We start from the raw sequence: 17,359 nt of genomic DNA on the forward strand, positions 1-17,359 counted from the left end.
AATCATCTATAAGATTTATCAGTTGTTACCAAGAAGTCAGCCAAGCCTGTGTTTGAATGTCTCACAATAGAAGTTTCTCCCTAAGCCATCAATTCCATTTTCAAAAGTCTGTTGTTTATTTCAGAGCTGTAATTTTTGACACACACACACGTTGTGAGGGAATGTGGAAGATTTCCATGAAGTGGAGAGAAAGCCTATTTTTAGGGCTAACAGGTGGATTGGCTCAAGCCAGTCACATTTGAATGTGGCATTTGCCAGCTCTGGGCTTCTGGTACATCTGAAAATATGAATGTAGAGCACAGCACGATGCCAGGCTTCTCCTAGGCCAACAGTGCACTCTGGAAAACGACGGCTCTGAATTCTCTCTCACTACCATGGATATAATCTGTCCCAGCAGCTTCACTTCATTTAAAGCAGTTACATGTTGTTTATGATCCAAGCCAGTGTTTGTCCTAACTCTTTAAAACAAGAGTGCTAATTAAATACGATATACAAAATTTAGTGAAAGCCCGTCTCTGCCCTCAACCCTCCCACCATCGCTAACTCAGTACCGAGAACTGAGCGAGACCTTAGGGATACAAAGAGCCGAGCACACGGAGGGCTGAGGTGGGGGAGTCGGGCCAGGTGCACAGAGGCAAGAAAGGGAGGGACAGTCTGCGGCTTGACAGGTGAAAGGGGTAGAGGCTGGGTTCTGTGCAAACTACGAATAGCGAGGACTAGAAAATAGGGCGCCGGCGGGGCCAGGGCTGACGGCGGTCAGCGGTGCGGTCAGCTGTGCCGGGCGAGGGCAGGCAGGGGAGCCGCCCTGCCCCCGCAGGTCCCCGCGGTGTGCAGTGAACTCCACCGCCGGGTGGCGCCAGGGAGCCGACTTGAGCTCCTCCGGGCTCCTGGCGGAGGACGCCTCGGACGGACACGGAGTCGCGCAGGAGGGAGGGAGGCTGGGAACTGGGCTCTGCGGGCCGAGGAGAGCAAGACGTCAGATTCGGGAAGTTCCAGGCCCCAGGACCCGCGGCACTGGGTTCTGAGGGGGTGAGGGGAGGTGGCGGTGTCCAGACGTGGCCTGAGTGACTTGGGGACGGACGTCACTGACTCTAAGGGGCGTGCACAGTGCGGTGGCGGGAGGTGGCCAGCGCCCAGAGCGCGTTCGTGCGGAGATCATGGTCCTAGGCGAGAAGTCGGAGGAGGTGAGGCCGGGCCCGAGGACAGCACCCCGGGGACCGTCCCCAACAGGACGGGGATCACGCTGGGCCGCCAGAGGGCGCGCGGCCTCCTGCGGGCCGGGCCCTCCCGCGCAGGCCCTTCCTGGGAGGCTTCCGCGACTTCCGCTGCGGGTCGCGAAGGGGCCCCGGCTGGGGCCACGGCCAGGACCGGGCTGGCCGGCCCATCCCGCCGAGCGCCCCCGCCCCGCGCTGCCCTGCTGGGCCTTGGCCTGCAGCCCGGGGCCTCTGGGTGGGGGTCCTGGGTGGCCGACCCGCTGCAGCCCAGCGGCCAGTCTGCCTCCTTGACATCGGGTTTCCCCACCTCCGGCTCCCCGGGGGCTCCCTGCGACCCGGCCTAGGCCAGCGAAGGCTGCTTCCTCCTTCCCCCACCTGCGCACTGCGGGTGGGGGGCCTCTGCCGGACCCCACTTCCCTGCCCTATAGGGTCCACTCTTGCTGTAGGTGGGCATGTGGAACTTGATGAGGAGGTACCAGTCAGCTGACCCAGCTGACCCACCTGCCCGGAGCCAAGAAACCCAAGTCCGGGCCCACCCTGGGCGTGGTTAAGGGAGGAAAAGACCCAAGGACCAGAAGGCAGTTTTAACCCCTGACCTGCCCTCTCCGACTCCCAGCTGCTGACGGAGGACTTGGAGAGCTGTGGGAGGAGACTGGACTACAGCTGCCCCAGGGCCAGTTGTCTTGGGTCCCGCTGGGATTATGGGAGCTGAGACAGGGCCCTGGAAGAGGCCCTTCCCTATTTAACTGAGACCTCAACGACCCCCAAAGTCCACAGAATAGCCTCTACCTGCCTTGGACACTGGGGAACTGGTGAAGTGTGGGTAGACTGGAGTCCTCAAGCCATGACAACCCTCCCCATGTCCCTCCTGCACCACATGATCCACTTTCTCAGTTTCTAGCCAGCATTTTGTTTCATCCTAAAACTATACTTATGAAGTCTCAAAAACAGGAATTTCTCACTTTGGCTGTTTTCTTCTTAGTCTGCCTATCCTCCTAGCTAGGTGAGCTGGGTTTCCCCAAATACCATCACATCATTCTTTATCCACTTGTGATCTCCCAGGAGTCAGGGCAGCAGCTGCAGGTAGGTCTGACAGTGGAGGAAGAAAATAGAACTTAAGACTCAAGGGAACCCAACCAACATGGTTCCCACTGAGTGTGATTAAGGATGTGGGAGGAGGGAGAAACAAGAACAACCAGTAGCATCTCTCTTGCCCCTGCCCCAGGTCTCTCTCCATTCCACCTGTGGGTCTGCTGTGCTCGAACAGGCCAGGGAGAGGCCATGGCTAAGGAAATCAACATGTCTAAACCCAGGTCCGGCTCTAACCAAACCCAAGTGAGGTGAGCGCCTTTATGTGGCTGGAACTAGATACAGCAGCTGCAGTGGGTGCCACAGAGGATAGGACAGAAACACCAGAGATCTCCTCAGGACTTCCCATCTTCTATCCTGTAAGTAAGAGCTTCTTCCTTAGCCTCCAACATAACACCACATACACACTGAGAAATTCAGTTCCCTTCTTTTCTTTAGAATGGAATTTTGTGGTGTAGAGAAGATTTAGGGAGTGAGTTGGTTCACTGACGATTAAGAGATACACGAGATCAAACTCCAAGGGTTCTTACTCCAACTGGCTAGAAACGAGGACCTAAGTTTGACTCTCAACTAAGGGCACCCTCCTTGAACCTCTTGCCTTTCTGTAAAATGAGATTAATACCCAACCACCTAACATGACCTAACATAAATAAGTTTTTTCTAGGGGCTGGGGTTGTGGCTCAGTGGCAGAACACTTGCCTAGCTTGTGTGAGGTTCTGGGTTCAATTCTCAGCACCACATACAAATAAATGAACAAAATAAAGGTCCATCAAGATCGAAAAATTAAAAAAAAAAAAAATTAGTCCTTTCCTAGCCCTAAGGGACAACTCAGACAAGAGCTGTCACACTGCAGTGCAGCAGAACTAAAGGAGGATGGAGGAGCCCAACCTCTGGTCCCACGTCCACACTGCTGTGGACAACCCCAACCACAGAGGAGGACAAGGAGAGGATCAGCACTGGAACCAAGTTTGCCCTCCGGCTATGGCTGCAGCATCTGCACAGGTAAAGATGAGGAAAGACTTGAGGGCTCCACGGCATTGGGGCTGGAATGGTCTAGGGTTCTTATGGGCATGGAGGAGAGGAAGGGATAAATAATAACTGCTCTTGAAGTCCTCGGTGTGACACGCCATCAGGTGAAAGTGGAGCTTACATGGATGTAGGGCCATCAAAGGAAGAATGGAACATGGACCCTCTTCCCCCAACCCAGGGATATGGAAAGCGAAGTGCCCACCCCCTCCTAGCCCACCTCCAGGACACTCAGAACATTCACAACCTTTATTAGGGTGAGAACTTTGCTACAACTTTGAAAGTAAAAAGTAAAATTACAACATAGGTTCCAGGCCCTTGAGGAGCCAGAGAAAAGAGACTGGGAAGGAGGGCACCAGGGTCCTCCCACCTGCCAGGAAAGGTGCAAAGTGAGCCAGGGCGAAGCCCAGGGCCATGGGCCCCGAGAGGCACAGGTGGGCCTCGAGAGGCACAGGCCCCAGGCTGCTCAGTGTTCAGACGCGCTGTGAACTTAAATATATAAATAGAGAGAGACCCAGGCAGTCGGCTGGGCCCTCCCTGTTCTCAAACCCTGGGGATCTTGACTTAAGGCCCCTCTCCTACTCAGTCACACTGGCAAGTAGGGGCCGGAAAGTCATCTTTGGAGTATTTGGGAGTTTCTGTTTATGTACAAAAAAATCCACAACACAAAATAGAGGTTTTTTTGTCCATCTCTGAAACTGCCTGTCTGTCCTGCCGCCTGTGTGGCCAAAGGGAACGGAATGGACATGAAAAATATGAATGGTTGGGCTTGGGGGACAGAGAGGACATCTCACAGACAAAAAAAAGGCCCCTTCCCCAGGAGGCTCCAACGCTTCCCCAACTGCCACCCCATCTCATTTGCCCCCCACTGCCTAGGTTAACACAGCAAAGGAACGTGCCACCATCTAAAGAACAGTCCCCAAACAGACCCCAATGTCCTTTAAAAGAAGCTAAATATTAACCTTTTGCTGCTGGCTTTGTTAGGCAAAGTAGGTGTCCGTGAAGGTCTGTGTGGCCTTTGGCCAAAGCCCCCGAGGGATGAGAGTGGCCAGGGGCTGGGGTCCACACAGCATATTTGCTCAGTGTTGGAGGACAGTGAAGGTTCCATAATCCAAGGAACTCAGTCCAGGGAAATGATATCTGACCGACAGCCAGTCAAAGAGGGACCTGAAGGCAGAGGTCCTCCATGTCCCTCCCTCAAGGGCGCCCCAGGAGCCACAATGCTGCTGACCCGGCCAGGAGAGGGTGCTGGAGTGGAGCTGCGGTGAGAGCTCCCCAGTGTGGGGGCCAGTGGGCCCAGAAAATGGGAAGGGGTCCCCCGGTACTGGAAGAAGTGGCCAAGGGCATCCTGTTCATCTAGCGAGGTGATGACGGAAGGACCATAGTGCTGGAGGATCAAGGGCACAGTTTAGGGTCTGTCCCAACTCACCACCCCCATAACTCAGCTCAGACATGTCCCGTGGGGTCAATGAGCCCCTGTGGGTTTCTCCAGAAGTAGGACCTCTGTGGCTCTGCCTGCTCTCCCACACCCCTCCCTTTCGGCTGCCTGGAGACGGCCCCTTCAGCACACCAGGTTCTTGGCCTCGAGGTGTCTGAAATGTGGGGCCTGGCGGCCACGGGGCACACCCAGTACTTTACGTGCACAGGATGTGTGAAGGCGAGCAGGCAGGGGCGGAGCGACACTAAAAATCCTCAAAGAACAGTGACAGGATCCAGGAGAACATGGAGGAATCTGAGGAAGTACTAGTGGGGGCCGAGGAGGGAAATAAGCTACCTTTATCCTCCCTCCCTCACAGGGACAAAGGCAGAGATCAGGGTACCCTCAGTGCCTAGAAAGGAAGCTTCAGAGCTCTCAGATCTTCATGGAGAAAAGAACCACTTACCTGACTCTCAGTCTGAAGAAAAGAAAATAAATCTAAACCTGGCAGGAAAAGAAAAATCAAAATCAACTTCCTATCTGACCCCTTCACTGCCAAAAGACAAGTTCTGTGGACGGTGGCTTCTTAGAGGAGACCAGGAGACTTTGCAAGGAGCAGGGTCCCATCTGTGCATCAGTGTCATACCTTGGATGTCAGCCCCCAGGGGGAAGGCAGGTGGGTACTCATGTAGTGGGAGACCAGACAGGAAATCACTGCCCAAGGTGCCCATGGCAGGACTCCGTAGCACCGAGGAGGGCTGGTGACCAGGTGTGAGGACTCTGTAAGGAAAGCAGGGGCTGGGGCAGCTAGTGGACCACACTGTCCCCCCAGGCCGGCTTCCCAGGTCCCCTCTACCCTCTCCACCTTTCCCAGCCTCCGGGTTTGATCAGGAAGCATTCCCGACTCTTCCATTGTCCCTTTTGCTGTAGTTTCTCTTACCCTTTGCTTCCAGGTAGTGTTGGGATGGCAGCTGAGGTGACAGGACAGTGCTTCTTGGTTGGGGGCAGATCCTCCTCATCTGATGAGCTTTCTATTGTCAAGTCAATAACTTCAACCTTCTTCTTATTTTCTGAAGGATTTCCCTCTTGAACTGGGCTATATTGGAGGCCTGTAGGTGGTAAGAAGACTGTCTTAGAAAAAGGGCCATCTGAGATTTAGCTCAGCTGGGGGACAGGGGGTCACTCACCATCCAGCCCATACCCTGGCGGGGGGCAAACCTCAGATGCCTCCTTCTTGGGTTTCATTGGGCACCAGGATCCATCTTCCATGAACTGGATCTCATCACAATCCGAACAGGAATTAAGAATCTCCATGAATAAACTAGAGGAAGGGAAAGATGGGCACTTATGAGGCCGGGAGATGGCTGCACAGGACTCAGTTCTGTGACTCACCTTCCTGTGACTCAGTTTCCTCATTTGTAAAATAGGGATATCCACCCTACTAGACCTCTGAGTCACTGTCGAAATCAAAGTAAGTATATATGTAAAAGAACTTTGCAAACTTTTGCTGTTAGGTTTAACATAAACATAATCTGAGCACTTGTTTAGGTATAATTCTAGGAACAAGATAGAAAAAGAGATACAGAACTTCTTAAACCATCTCAAAAAACACACTGCAAGCAAGATCCATATGAAGACTCTAGAAGATGGATAAGATTAACTAAGAAAAAGAAATTCTTTGCTTATGAAAAAAATTCTTTACTTGTGGGAAATAAAATATTCTTTGCTTGTAAGGAAAAAAAAATGTAACTGGATTAGCACACCCAGACCCTCAAATGAACTTTATTGCTATGCTCAGTGGAAAGTGAGATAGTTGTTATAAGCAATATGTTATAACAATTTGGTCCAGTTATAACTGCCCTACTAACAGTATAAACTGGAGCAAGACTCGATCTCTCTAGGCCTCAATTTCCTCTATGGTAGCTACCTCACAGGGTTATTAGGAGGATTCAATGAGATAAGGCACACAAAGTGCTCAGCACTAGGCCTCATGCGTACATATTCCTTAACATTGTCACACTCACACACGTGCATCCTGCATGTATGTACATTTGTGAATGTATCGCTAAAGGGGACAGAGCGAGAGCTGGAGTTCATGTGACGGGAAGTTAAGCCATTTACGTCAAGAGGGTCCTGGTGGATGCCTAGCTAAGAAGAAGAAAAATGACCCTACCCATCAATAATAAGAGATTCGTAGGGAGCCTTCTTGTCACACACAGGACATGTCCACGTTGGCTTCTTCTCATTCATCTGTAGATAAAGGGCAGCATCGAAACTCTGCAGGTGGGCGCAGGTGAGAGCACGGCATGGGACAGTCAGGCGCATCTTCCCTAGCTGAGGAGAGAACTTTCCAGTCAGAGTCTGCACTCTGGTTTCATTCCAGGAAACCTCACTCTCACACCCTGAGAACCTCATCAGAGTCCAGAGGCTCAGCCCGACCTCCCTCCCTTCCCTCCTCCCCGTGTACCCACCGGGCACATGAGTGACACCCGGAGACTCGTAGTAGCCACCTCACTGTCAGGGTCAGCCGTCAATTTCTCCTTGACTGAAACAAGAGTGAGGCCAGAGCCAGAGGATCAGTAAGGCTGAAGGAAGCCCAGGGCGGGTGAGGCCGATGCAGATGGCCCTGGCTGAGGCAGCTGGGTGGAGAGTCTGGGGATCACTGAGATCTGGGTCACAAAGGCTGGGTGTGAGGCAGAGACTTCCCAGCTCCTGAAGTGGTTTAAACATGGCTACAGCAGAGATGACCTAGAAGGAGCCGAAGGTGCTTTCCAGTGCAGAGAACCCAGATCCCACCCGTGCTGGGAGCGGTCTGGCTTCTCACAGGAAGCTGTAGGGAGTACGGGAGAGAGCTGGCGTCCGTGTGAAAAGAGAAGGCAGGTGTCACAAGGAAGGTATCATGAAGGCTGGAGGGCCAAGAAGACTGAGGTCCAAACCAGAGGGGAGAGGAAAGGATGCTACTCACTCAGGGCCCGAGAATGGTCTGGGTTGCGGATGCCCTTTGCTCTCAGCTTCTGCAGAAGGGTCCCTGCAGTCAGCTGCCTCACCAGGTACACAGACAAGGAGTAATTCTACTTGGAGGAGGGAGTCAGGGGGAGAAAATCAGCTTCGGCTTCTCCTACCACCACCACCACCCTCTTTTGTCCCATGAAGAACCGAGATGATTTCCCTTCACCTCCTGTAGGCCTTTCCGGGCACCCTGTTTCAGTTTTGCTCACCCGTCCAAACTCAGATGACCAATTAACCACAATGGTGTTGGGAACAGTGGCTGAGAGCCGAGCCAGCGGTGTGATGTTGATGGGGCGGCTGGGCCTCTTAGGTTCAGCCCCATTCTTGGTGGGAGGAAGGTAACCCTGAGGAAGGCAGGAGCTGGTCAGTGGAGAGGTGGCTCTGGGAAGGGGCTCTGCTATGACAACAAAAGACACCTTGTCTCAGGCTGCCGACCACCTGGGGGAGAGGTGGGCTCACTCATGACCCACTCAGTGACACACAGAACTGGGGTATTACCTCAGGTTGTGTAGGGGTTCATGCTGGAAAGAAAGGAGAGCTTACTTACTGACCCAGGCAATCCGAACCCACTCACTAAGTCCTTGAGGAGGAAGAACAGGGATACCTCACTTCCTCTACATAGGGCTTAGGGCTTGGACTTTTAAGTCTTCCCTGCTAGGCACCATGGTGCACACCTGTCATCCCAGCAGCTTGAGAGGCTGAGGCAGGAGGACCACGAGTTCAAAACCAGCCTCAGCAAAAGTGAGGCACTAGGCAACTCCAGTGAGACCTGCCTCTAAATAAAATACAAAATAGGCTGGGGATGGGGCTCAGTGGTTGAGTGCCCCTGGGTTCAATCTCCAGTACCCCCACCCCACACAAAAAAAGAAGTCTTCCCTGAACCTTTGGATTGAAATCTAATGTCACTTCTCTGAGTCCTAATAGAACTTTTGCTTAGCTGTATCTTTTTTTCTTTTTGGCAGTATTGGGAACTGAACCCAAGCGCATCATACCATTCTACTGAGCTACATCCCCCACACCCTTTGTGTGTGTGTGTGTGTGTGTGTGTGCGCGTGCGCACGCGGGGATGGAACCCAGGGACCCTTTACCACTGAGCTACATTCCCAGCCCTTTTTTTTTTTTTTTTTTTGAGACAGGTCTCACTAAGTTGCTTAGAGCTTCACTAAGTTGCTGAGGCTGGCCTTGAACTTGTGATCCTCCTGCCTCAGCTGCCCAAATTGCTGGGATTACAGGCGTGTGCCACTATGTCCAGTCCTATTTTAAAACTCTCTAGATTATATCAACTCTATCAATAAATTGAGTGCCTACTATGTGGCAGACACTGTACTGGGAATATCTCTCTCATAATAGATTTATAGTTGTTATTTATGAACTAAAACAGGAATGGGTTACTGTCAGGAGATGGAAAAGGCATTTACCGGAAGGGGGCACAGTTTCCCATTGACCTTGACAAAGAGGTTGGGGGGAAAATAATCCTCCTGGGGGCAGCTGGTCTCACAGAGACAGAACCTGGTGAAGAATGACAAAGATAAAAGGTGGGAGGCAGTTATTGGAGTTGAATCTGGCAGAGAGGCAGGGAACCTCAGAAAATCAATCGTGATCATCTACAGCCCTAAGCATCCAACAGTCCCAGGGCTAGAGGAAGGAGAAGTTGTGCTCCGTTTGTGTACAATGTGTCAAAATGCATTCTACTGTCATCTATAACTAATTAGAAAACAAATGGACAGAGGCAGAGCAAGGCTACCTCCTAGGAATATCTATCAAACCCCTATTTCACTCCCACCCTACTAGGAGCCCAGCAGGGTAGAGAGGGAATATCAACTCACCTTAGCTGCACCTGTATGGTATAATCACATTTGGCCCCTGGCAGAACCTCTCTGTAAAAGGGAGAAAGATATCAGCCTCCAGATGGAAGGGTGAATGACAGAGATAAAGCTGATGTCCAGAGAATAGGGAAGAAATACACAAATGAAAGACAAGCAGGTATAGGAGGATGAATAAGGAGGAGAACAAAAAAGAAAGAAGGCAGAGCCCAAGGATAAGGGAGGAGGACTAAGAGAGAGGTACCTGGATGTAAGAATCTGCTGCACTTGCTGAGGTGTCAGGGCAAAGGTAAAGTGCGCTTCCTCAAACCGCTGGCTAGAAGTGGACGCTAAGGACACAAAGGGGCAGTTACTCCCAAGTCCATGCACAGGCAGCCACAGAAGTTGCTTCCATCCCAGATTTCTAATCCCACAGAACTGAAATCTAAGGAAGGAGTCCAGCCCACACTGGAGTCCAGGAAGACTGAGGATCGCAGAGGGCCATACCAAGGGTGGTGGGCCGGATGAGCTCCCCGTAGACTTCATAGAAGGGCAATGGTTTCATGGTGACATCAGGGTGCACGGGCTGCGGTAGAGGGGGATGCAAGTCCACCTCACGCTTGGGGCCCAGAAGGGTGCCAGGAGCCAAAAGGGCTGGGGGAATGGGAGTCAGAGGGCCAGGGGAGCCTACAGGAGAGGTGCCAGGGGGCAAAGAGAGCAGAGAGAGATCAGAGGGCCCGAGGGTCTTCCGGGGAAAGCGACGGCGGTAGAGTTCTTTGATCTTCATCTGGACACTGGGGGCACAGCTGGATTTGAGGAGGTGTAGGGCCTTGGCTAGGAGTTCGTGCTTCCGTCCACTCTTGTTCCGGCCAGCAAAGCCAAGAAGCACCTGCAGCTCAGATACCCGGAAACTCATCACCATGTGCTGTGAGAAGAAGAGAGAAGCTTGGGAATCCCACCGTGGACAAGCCTGTTGGCTAAGAGCACTGGGCTGCGGCTGCCCGGCGAGCAGTGCCTTTCCCCCCAGGGTTGATGGGAAGGGTGCTTCACAGCTATAGATTACTGCCAAGCAGCTGTCCTGGCCACTCAGCAACACTCAGCTCAGCCTCACCACCACCACCTCTTCCCAGAGCCAGAGCGACCCTCTCCACACCCCTGGAAACTGGACGGTGGGGGCAGAGGATGGCAGACAACCTTAGCCATTAAGGCCTCCTACTCCATCCCCGCCTCTAGCCTAGATTCCCCTTTAAGCTGCTTATCTCCTCTTCTGCTCTTTCTCAGACTTTCAGAGCCATCCCAGCCTCCTGGGAAAAGGACAGAAGGCAGAAGGAGGGGGAAGACAGGATTCGGAGCAGGCGGCCCACAGAGGAGAAAAGGGCCAGTGGCTGGAGCACTGCGCACCCTGCTCCTCCCTCCCCAGCCACCTCAGGGACGAGGCATCGACCCCCAGGTATCGTCCCCACGCCTCTGGGGCTTTATGGCCAGGTTTTCGTCAGAGTTCACTGCTCATAGTCCCCCAAGTCCTTTCTTGGCATCATTACGTAGCCACCTCCGTCATTCCTGTTCTCTGGGAGGGAAACAGAATCGAACCTGCGGGGAAGGGTTCACGGGGATCGCCAGCCCAGGTACCCTGCGGACCACCTGTGGACGCCGCCTGCCGGCCTCCCGGAGAACAGAGGCCCGCCCCCCACACCCCCTCGGGGACCGCGGCCGGGAGGTGGGGGCTCTCCCGCCAGGGCTGGAGCCCGGCTCGGCGGGAGAACACCGCCGGCCCGCGGCCCCGGGTCTCGGGCGGAACCCAGCCGGGAAGCAGGGGAACCGGCGTCCAGGCGCCGAGACGGCCGCAGACGGGGTTACCTGAAGGGTCTGCGCGGCGGTGGGCGCAGGTGCTCCCCTTAAGAGACCCGCGTCGGGGGGCCTCCGAGACTCACAGGCGGGGGCAGGCCCTGCTCGCCAGCCCTCCCCCCGGGTCCCCCCACCCAAGGCTCCGTGCTGGACCCCCTCTGGGGAACGCGATGGCAAACTTTGTTCCACCCTCCTCCCCATCCCACGCCTCCGAGGGTCTCCTTCTCCCCAGCTCGGCCGGTGCCCTCCCTCCTCCCGCCCTCGGCTGCCCAGGACCGGGCTCGGGAGGTCCCGACGTCCCGCTCAGCCCCAGGCGCGAGGCTCGGTCCCGGGCGCCCCCCGGCGGCCGCCTCCCGGAGGCGCGCGGCCCCCCGCCTGGCCCCGCCCCCAGGCCGCCCTCCGCCCTCGCCGCGCGTCCCCGGCCCCCAGCCTGCGCGGCCCCGCGGCCGGCTCCACCCAGACCACCCCTAGCCGCCGGCCGGCCTCCGCCCGCGTCCCGCCCCGCGCCGCGGCCCCCGGCGGCCCCCGGCCCCACCCTCCGCGGCCCCGCAGCCCCGCCCCCGAGCCGCCGCAGCCCCTGCCTCGCCGGCCCCAGCAGCCGGTCCCCGCCGCCGTCCGCGCCCTGCGCGCCCCCCGGGGCCGCCGCCCGGGCTCAGCCGCCCGCCGGGCTCCGAGCGAGGCGCGGAGAGGGCCGTACCTTTAATTCGCCCAGCTCCGCCATCTTGAGACATCGCAGGCGCCCAGCCCGGGCCCGAGCTCAGGCCCAGGGACCGGCGCACAACTCCCCACCCGGCGCTGGCCGCAACTGCCGCCCGCTCCGCCCCGTCCGGCCCCTACACCTCCCCTTCCCAGCCCCGCCCGCCCGGCTTCGGACGAGCCCGGCGCGGCCCCTCCTTCCGCAGCGCCCCGGCCCCCGCACGTCTTCGGCCGCTTGGCACCGCCGTAGAGCGGGAGGGAGTGCCCTGCGCCACGACCGCGGGGTCCTCGAGGGTACCCGAGGAGGCGGCCGAAGTGCCAGGGGAAGGGCTCTGCCACGCCCGAGCTGAGGGGAACGAGCATCCGGGGAGCCACGGGCACTGGAAGGATGCAGGAAGGTCGCGGAGCCGCGGGGAGGGCAGCGCGGTGGGCGCGAAGGTCCTCGCTCTCCGTCCCTGGAGTCTGACTCCAGAATCAAGGTCCTGCCCGCGCGCGAAACGGGCGACGCGGCCCACTCTGGGGAGTCGTGGGCAGTTAGAGGCTGTCCCCGTCCTTCGCCTCGCCTCCGTCCCCCCAGCACACCAGCGACGACCCGGAGCCTGCTCCAACTCGGCAGCGGAAAAGTTTGGTGCGAGGAGCGAGACTCACCAGCGCCGTTGCGGGAGCGAGGCTGGGGTCCGGAAGGGGGCTCGGCAGCCCTCCGACGGGCTCCGCGGCTGGAGACGGACGGCCGCCGGACACGGCGGCACCGCAGCTCCGCCCGGCCCAGCTCCCGGCTGGGGCCGCCCCCTCCAGGGTTAGCCCGCGGGGCTGCGGCCAGGGGAGGGGGCGGAGCCGCAGGAGGGAGGGGAGGCGTCGGAGCAGGGCGCGGGGCACCGAACTCGGCGTGCGGGGGCCTCCGGCGGGACGGGGTCGTGGCACCTCGGCGTTCCCACCTCCTCCGCGACCCCTCGCAGTGCTGCGCAGGTTAGGGGCGGGCCGAGACCCTGGCGTGCGAAGAGGTTCCTTCTTGGATTGAGACCTCTTTCTCCCGAGGGGAAGACCCAACCCTTAGCTCTACTGTGGACCTCCATCCACTGCCCCAAAGCCAAATGTATCCCACACCTCTGGTGCAGCGAAAATGAACATAGGAAAGATTTTCTTACAAAAGTAATCTTTCTGGCCCTCTCAGAACTGCCTACACGCCTTCCTCCAGAGCCTTGGATCCTCCGGAGGCCCTAGACCCATTATTACTCGCTATTGCAGAGTAAATCCGTTTCTATATCCGTGGAGATAACGACCTTAGGGCAGCGTATCCATACTTCAGACTGGAAAAACTTGCAGCATTTTATAGTTGTCTGGGGTCTAAGGAATAATGTTATTTGTTCAATAATTACTTTCAAAGGGGGGGGCTATAAATACTTGAGTGTTGGTTAGGGATTATTAGGTGTGAGGATATAAATAAGTACCTTGCAAGAAAAACTCAGGTATTAGCAAAGACATGTCTATAATTGGCCTTACAAATAAAAAAGCTTTAATATTAGAAATGATCCCCTCTTTTAGCCTATGCTTTCAATGTAATCATTCCCATGTACTCCAACCCAAGCCATAAGACTGAAGGTGCTAGCTTAGCAATATTCCTAATTACCTGTCAAGTGGACCCTGCTCAGCTACTTGGTGGTGCTCCTAGGGAAGATAGCCACTCTCTCCTGACACTCGGGTCTTTCCTTACCTGTACTGCTGCTTGACTGGTAGGCCCCTCAAGTTAAACTTTGACTAAGCATTTGGTTCTAAATCCCAATTATTTCCTGCAACATCTGAGCCTTCTTCAGCCCCAAGTTCATTTTTTGTTGTTCTGTTCAGTCCTCTAAACTCAAGTTACTATGGATTAATGTTTTCTAGAATTTTCAGTAGTTGTGGGGTGGAGAGAAGGGAAGATTAAAAAAGAAATGGGGCCGGGTAAGGTAGCTCTAGCTGGGATTACCAGCATCTCTGGAGGCTGAAGCAGGAGGATTGTTAGTTCAAAGCCTCAGCAAAAAAAAAAAAAAAAAAAAAGTGAAGCGCTAAGCACTCAGTGAGACCCTGTCTCTAAATAAAATACAAAATAGGGGGGGCTGGGGATGTGGCTCAAGTGGTAGCGCGCTCGCCTGGCAAGCATGCGGCCCGGGTTCGATCCTCAGCACCACATACAAACAAAGATGTGCCTGCCGAAAACTAAATAAATAAATAAATATTTAAAAAAAATAAAAATAAAATACAAAATAGGGCTGGGGATGTGACTCAGTGGTTGAGTGCTCCTGAGTTTAATCCCTGGTAACCAAAAGGGGGGAGGGGGGTTTGAGTAATGGTTATCTTCATTATTTTTTTTTTTAAGAGAGTGAGAGAGGGAGAGAGAGAGAGAATTTTAATATTTATTTTTTAGTATTCGGCGGACACAACATCTCTGTTTGCATGTGGTGCTGAGGATCGAACCAGGCCGCACGCATGGCAGGCGAGCGCACTACGGCTTGAGCCACATCCCCAGCCCCATTCATTATTTTGGTTGTATGGTAATTTTGTGGGACACACACACATATAAAACAACATGTCAAATTGTATACTTTAAATACACGGAACTTATGTATGTCAATTATACCCCAATAAAGCTGTAAAAATTTAAAAGAAAGTTAGCCTCACCTTGATTCTTAGTGATTTCATAAAGGAAGAATCTCCTTTAAAAATAATTTGAGGTTGGAGATAGGGGTATAGCTCAGTGGTCGTATCTGTCCTTAGCATGCATGAGGCCCTAGCCCACACACATACACACACGTGATCTGAGGTGATAGATTCTAGCCATCCTACAGGACAACACAAAACTGGGGACCTGAACCTCGTCCTCCGTGCAAGCTCTATTAAGGACAAACCCCATTTATGTGCTGTTCATACTCTGTCCCCAGGACTGAGCATATAGGAGACGCCTTGGATATCTGTTTTATAAATTAATGGGAGGGAAACTGCCAATCAAGACCAAGTTCCAGATTAAGAGCATTCAAAAACAGTCTGCACCTCATGGTGGCCCACCAGGCTCCACCTACTCTCACCCACACACTCCTACTGTCTGAAGCAGGGAGAAGGAGGGGAGTGGAAGGGAGAATCCTAAGTCCCTACTAAAGTCTTACTACACAGGAAGGGACATTAGGGTTATAGTTACTTTGGGGGAAAAAAGGTTGATTTATGAAATCAAGGAAAACTTCAGGGTTTGGAGGTGGGGATAGCACTTCATAGGATTGTATAGAAGGAGACTGTTTCAGAAAACCAGGGACTGGGGAGGGTTCCACTCCTGTTAACAATATCGCTCACCACTTCTGTAGACCAGCCGTCCTGGAAAGCCTCCAGAAGCCTGAGGGAGCCAAAGACCTGGCTTCCATTACCAAAGCTCTTTCCTGACTCGGACTGAACTCAGCCAAACGAGCTCCCACTCTCTGGATCCTTCTCGCTGCAGTCTCTTCATTCTTCCCATCCAGAAACCCAATATACAATGAGGAACTTAACAGTTCTTTGATACACTTTGGGCACTCTAAGAGCAGGAAGGAAAAGAGAAGCTCTGTTCCCCTTAAATGACTCGGACTCTTTTGATGCTCCTCCTTGGGCAGCTGCACCCCTTCTCCCTACATCTCCATCAATCCCTCCTCTTTCCATTCTCCCTCTGCCTTAAAGCAATCTTATACTCATTCACATAAACTCTAAAACTGATCTGCGCCTTCTCTAGGATCTGATCTACACATTTCAGATGTTTTCCCCCCTCAGCCAGTCTCTGCAGCCCTTGTGTAGCCCCCTCCTGTTGCCACGGAAACACCTCTCCCCACTCTTCCCTCAGTCCAGTCTTTACTGCCAAACCACTGCTGTCTGAGCCAGGGTAACCCAGCAGAGGGCGGGCTTGAGAGATGGAATGGGGAGGGATCCTGGTGTTAGCCACCAAACCAGGATTCCTTGCAAGAACTCAATCTCACCTAGCAGCCTGGCTGGAGGAGGGGAAGGAAAGGGTGGATACTTGGGGAAGTAGCTGAGAGATAGTCTTTCAATCCCAGAACCAAAAAGAAGCTGCAAAATTTGGGTATCTCTTTCTCCTTTTTCTCAGGAATCAGACTTATATCCCTCTTTGTACCTGGGACAAAGAAGGGTGATCACTTGAGGCCATATGTATCAAACCTAGACACATTGTTTAATGCATGACAGGATATTTTAAATTGAACATCTTAAAAGAAACTCCAGTTCTCTTGACCTCTCTTTAAAAAGACTGTGGATTAAGCAGGGCACAGTGGTGCAGGTCTGTAATCTCAGCTACTCAAGAGGCTAAGGCAGGAGGTGTTACAAATTCAAGGCCAATCATGGCACCTTGATGAATCTCAAAAATCAAAAAGGTCTTGCTGGGCATGGTGGTACACACCTATGATCACAGTGTCTTGGGAGGCAGGAGGATTGCAAGTTCAAAGCTGGTCTCAGCAATTCAGCAAGGCACCAAGAACTCAGTGAGACTCAGTTTCTAAAAGTAAAAAAAAGGCAGGGTGGGGGGTGGGCTAGAGATATGGCTCAGTGGTTGAGGGCCCCTGGATTCAATTCCTGGTACAAAAATAAAAAAGGCCTGGGGGTATAGCTCTGTGGTAGAGTACCCCTGGTTAAGCCCTCAGTAGTTCACTTACACACACACACACACACACACACACACATCAAAACAAACTACTATAAACTATTACATAAATAGTGAACACATGCCATTACAAATTTGTCTAAACCCATAATATATGCAACACCAAAAGTGAATCCTAATGTATTACCTCTGATGGATTCTGGCTTATAATGTGTCAATGTAGGCTCATTACTTATAAAAAATATGCCACTCTAGTAAGGGATATTGACAATGTACATAGACTCTATATACATGTGAGACCGGGTATATATAGGAAATCTCTGTACATTCTGCTCAGTTTTTCCATGAACCTAAAAATGCTCTAAATATAAAGTCTGCTTTTAAAACTTGTTTTTAAAGGACAAAGTAATGAACAAGATTTCATCCTCCACCCCTTTAGACAGGAAGAAGAAAAAAAAAACAATGACACCCAGCGTCATCCTGCCTCCTGCTTTATTTTCCATAGATATCCCTGGTTTCCACCCACACCTCTTGTCTCATCCTTGATGATTCCAGGATGCATATTTTCAGGTCTGGGGGTCCATTCGTCAGGAGAAGCCCCACCTGCACCACTCCTAATGGCCAACCCCCCCACCCACCACAGCTTTGATGGAGT

General features: G+C 53.5%; 2 protein-coding genes across 5 annotated transcripts; one reads left to right on the top strand and one right to left on the bottom strand.

The window, feature by feature from the left end:
• Window positions 1-1,157: 1,157 nt before the first annotated feature.
• Nudt17 (nudix hydrolase 17) lies at window positions 1,158-3,996 on the top strand. The gene is given in 8 exon segments (XM_076861515.1): window positions 1,158-1,184; window positions 1,803-1,944; window positions 2,218-2,297; window positions 2,528-2,634; window positions 2,636-2,662; window positions 3,157-3,197; window positions 3,200-3,299; window positions 3,414-3,996. Coding segments are annotated over 8 exon segments (696 nt in total). The 3' UTR covers window positions 3,586-3,996.
• Window positions 3,560-12,851, bottom strand: Pias3 (protein inhibitor of activated STAT 3). 4 transcript variants are annotated; one of them, XM_076861646.1, is made up of 15 exons: window positions 12,100-12,202; window positions 10,249-10,482; window positions 10,065-10,143; window positions 9,823-9,907; window positions 9,582-9,632; window positions 9,174-9,264; window positions 7,965-8,099; window positions 7,712-7,817; window positions 7,218-7,291; window positions 6,920-7,080; window positions 5,934-6,067; window positions 5,687-5,855; window positions 5,393-5,526; window positions 5,213-5,250; window positions 3,560-4,716 (listed from the first exon to the last, which is right to left on the bottom strand). In XM_076861646.1, exons 1-15 carry the CDS (start codon window positions 12,121-12,123, stop codon window positions 4,450-4,452), a joined length of 1,782 nt encoding a protein of 593 aa, XP_076717761.1. In that variant the 5' UTR covers window positions 12,124-12,202; the 3' UTR covers window positions 3,560-4,449. The 4 variants fall into 4 exon arrangements, with proteins under 4 accessions (XP_076717761.1, XP_076717760.1, XP_076717759.1 ...); XM_076861645.1 differs by lacking the exon at window positions 12,100-12,202 and adding an exon at window positions 12,747-12,851 and having other exon boundaries at window positions 10,065-10,482; XM_076861644.1 differs by having other exon boundaries at window positions 10,065-10,482.
• Window positions 12,852-17,359: the final 4,508 nt, after the last annotated feature.

Source organism: Callospermophilus lateralis, chromosome 7 (genome assembly GCF_048772815.1).
Source record: "Callospermophilus lateralis isolate mCalLat2 chromosome 7, mCalLat2.hap1, whole genome shotgun sequence".
Lineage (NCBI taxonomy): Eukaryota > Metazoa > Chordata > Mammalia > Rodentia > Sciuridae > Callospermophilus > Callospermophilus lateralis.

Bases quoted from the DNA above. Each gene is read 5' to 3' on its own strand.
- Pias3 (XM_076861644.1), bottom strand. From the start codon at position 12,123: ATGGCGGAGCTGGGCGAATTAAAG. The intron at 9,908-10,064 runs GTATGGCCCTCT...TTGTGTCCTTAG, and splicing joins CATCCGGCCCACCACCCTTG to CGTCCACTTCTAGCCAGCGG. The intron at 5,251-5,392 runs GTATGACACTGA...TTTTCCTGCCAG, and splicing joins CCTGGGGGCTGACATCCAAG to GTTTAGATTTATTTTCTTTT.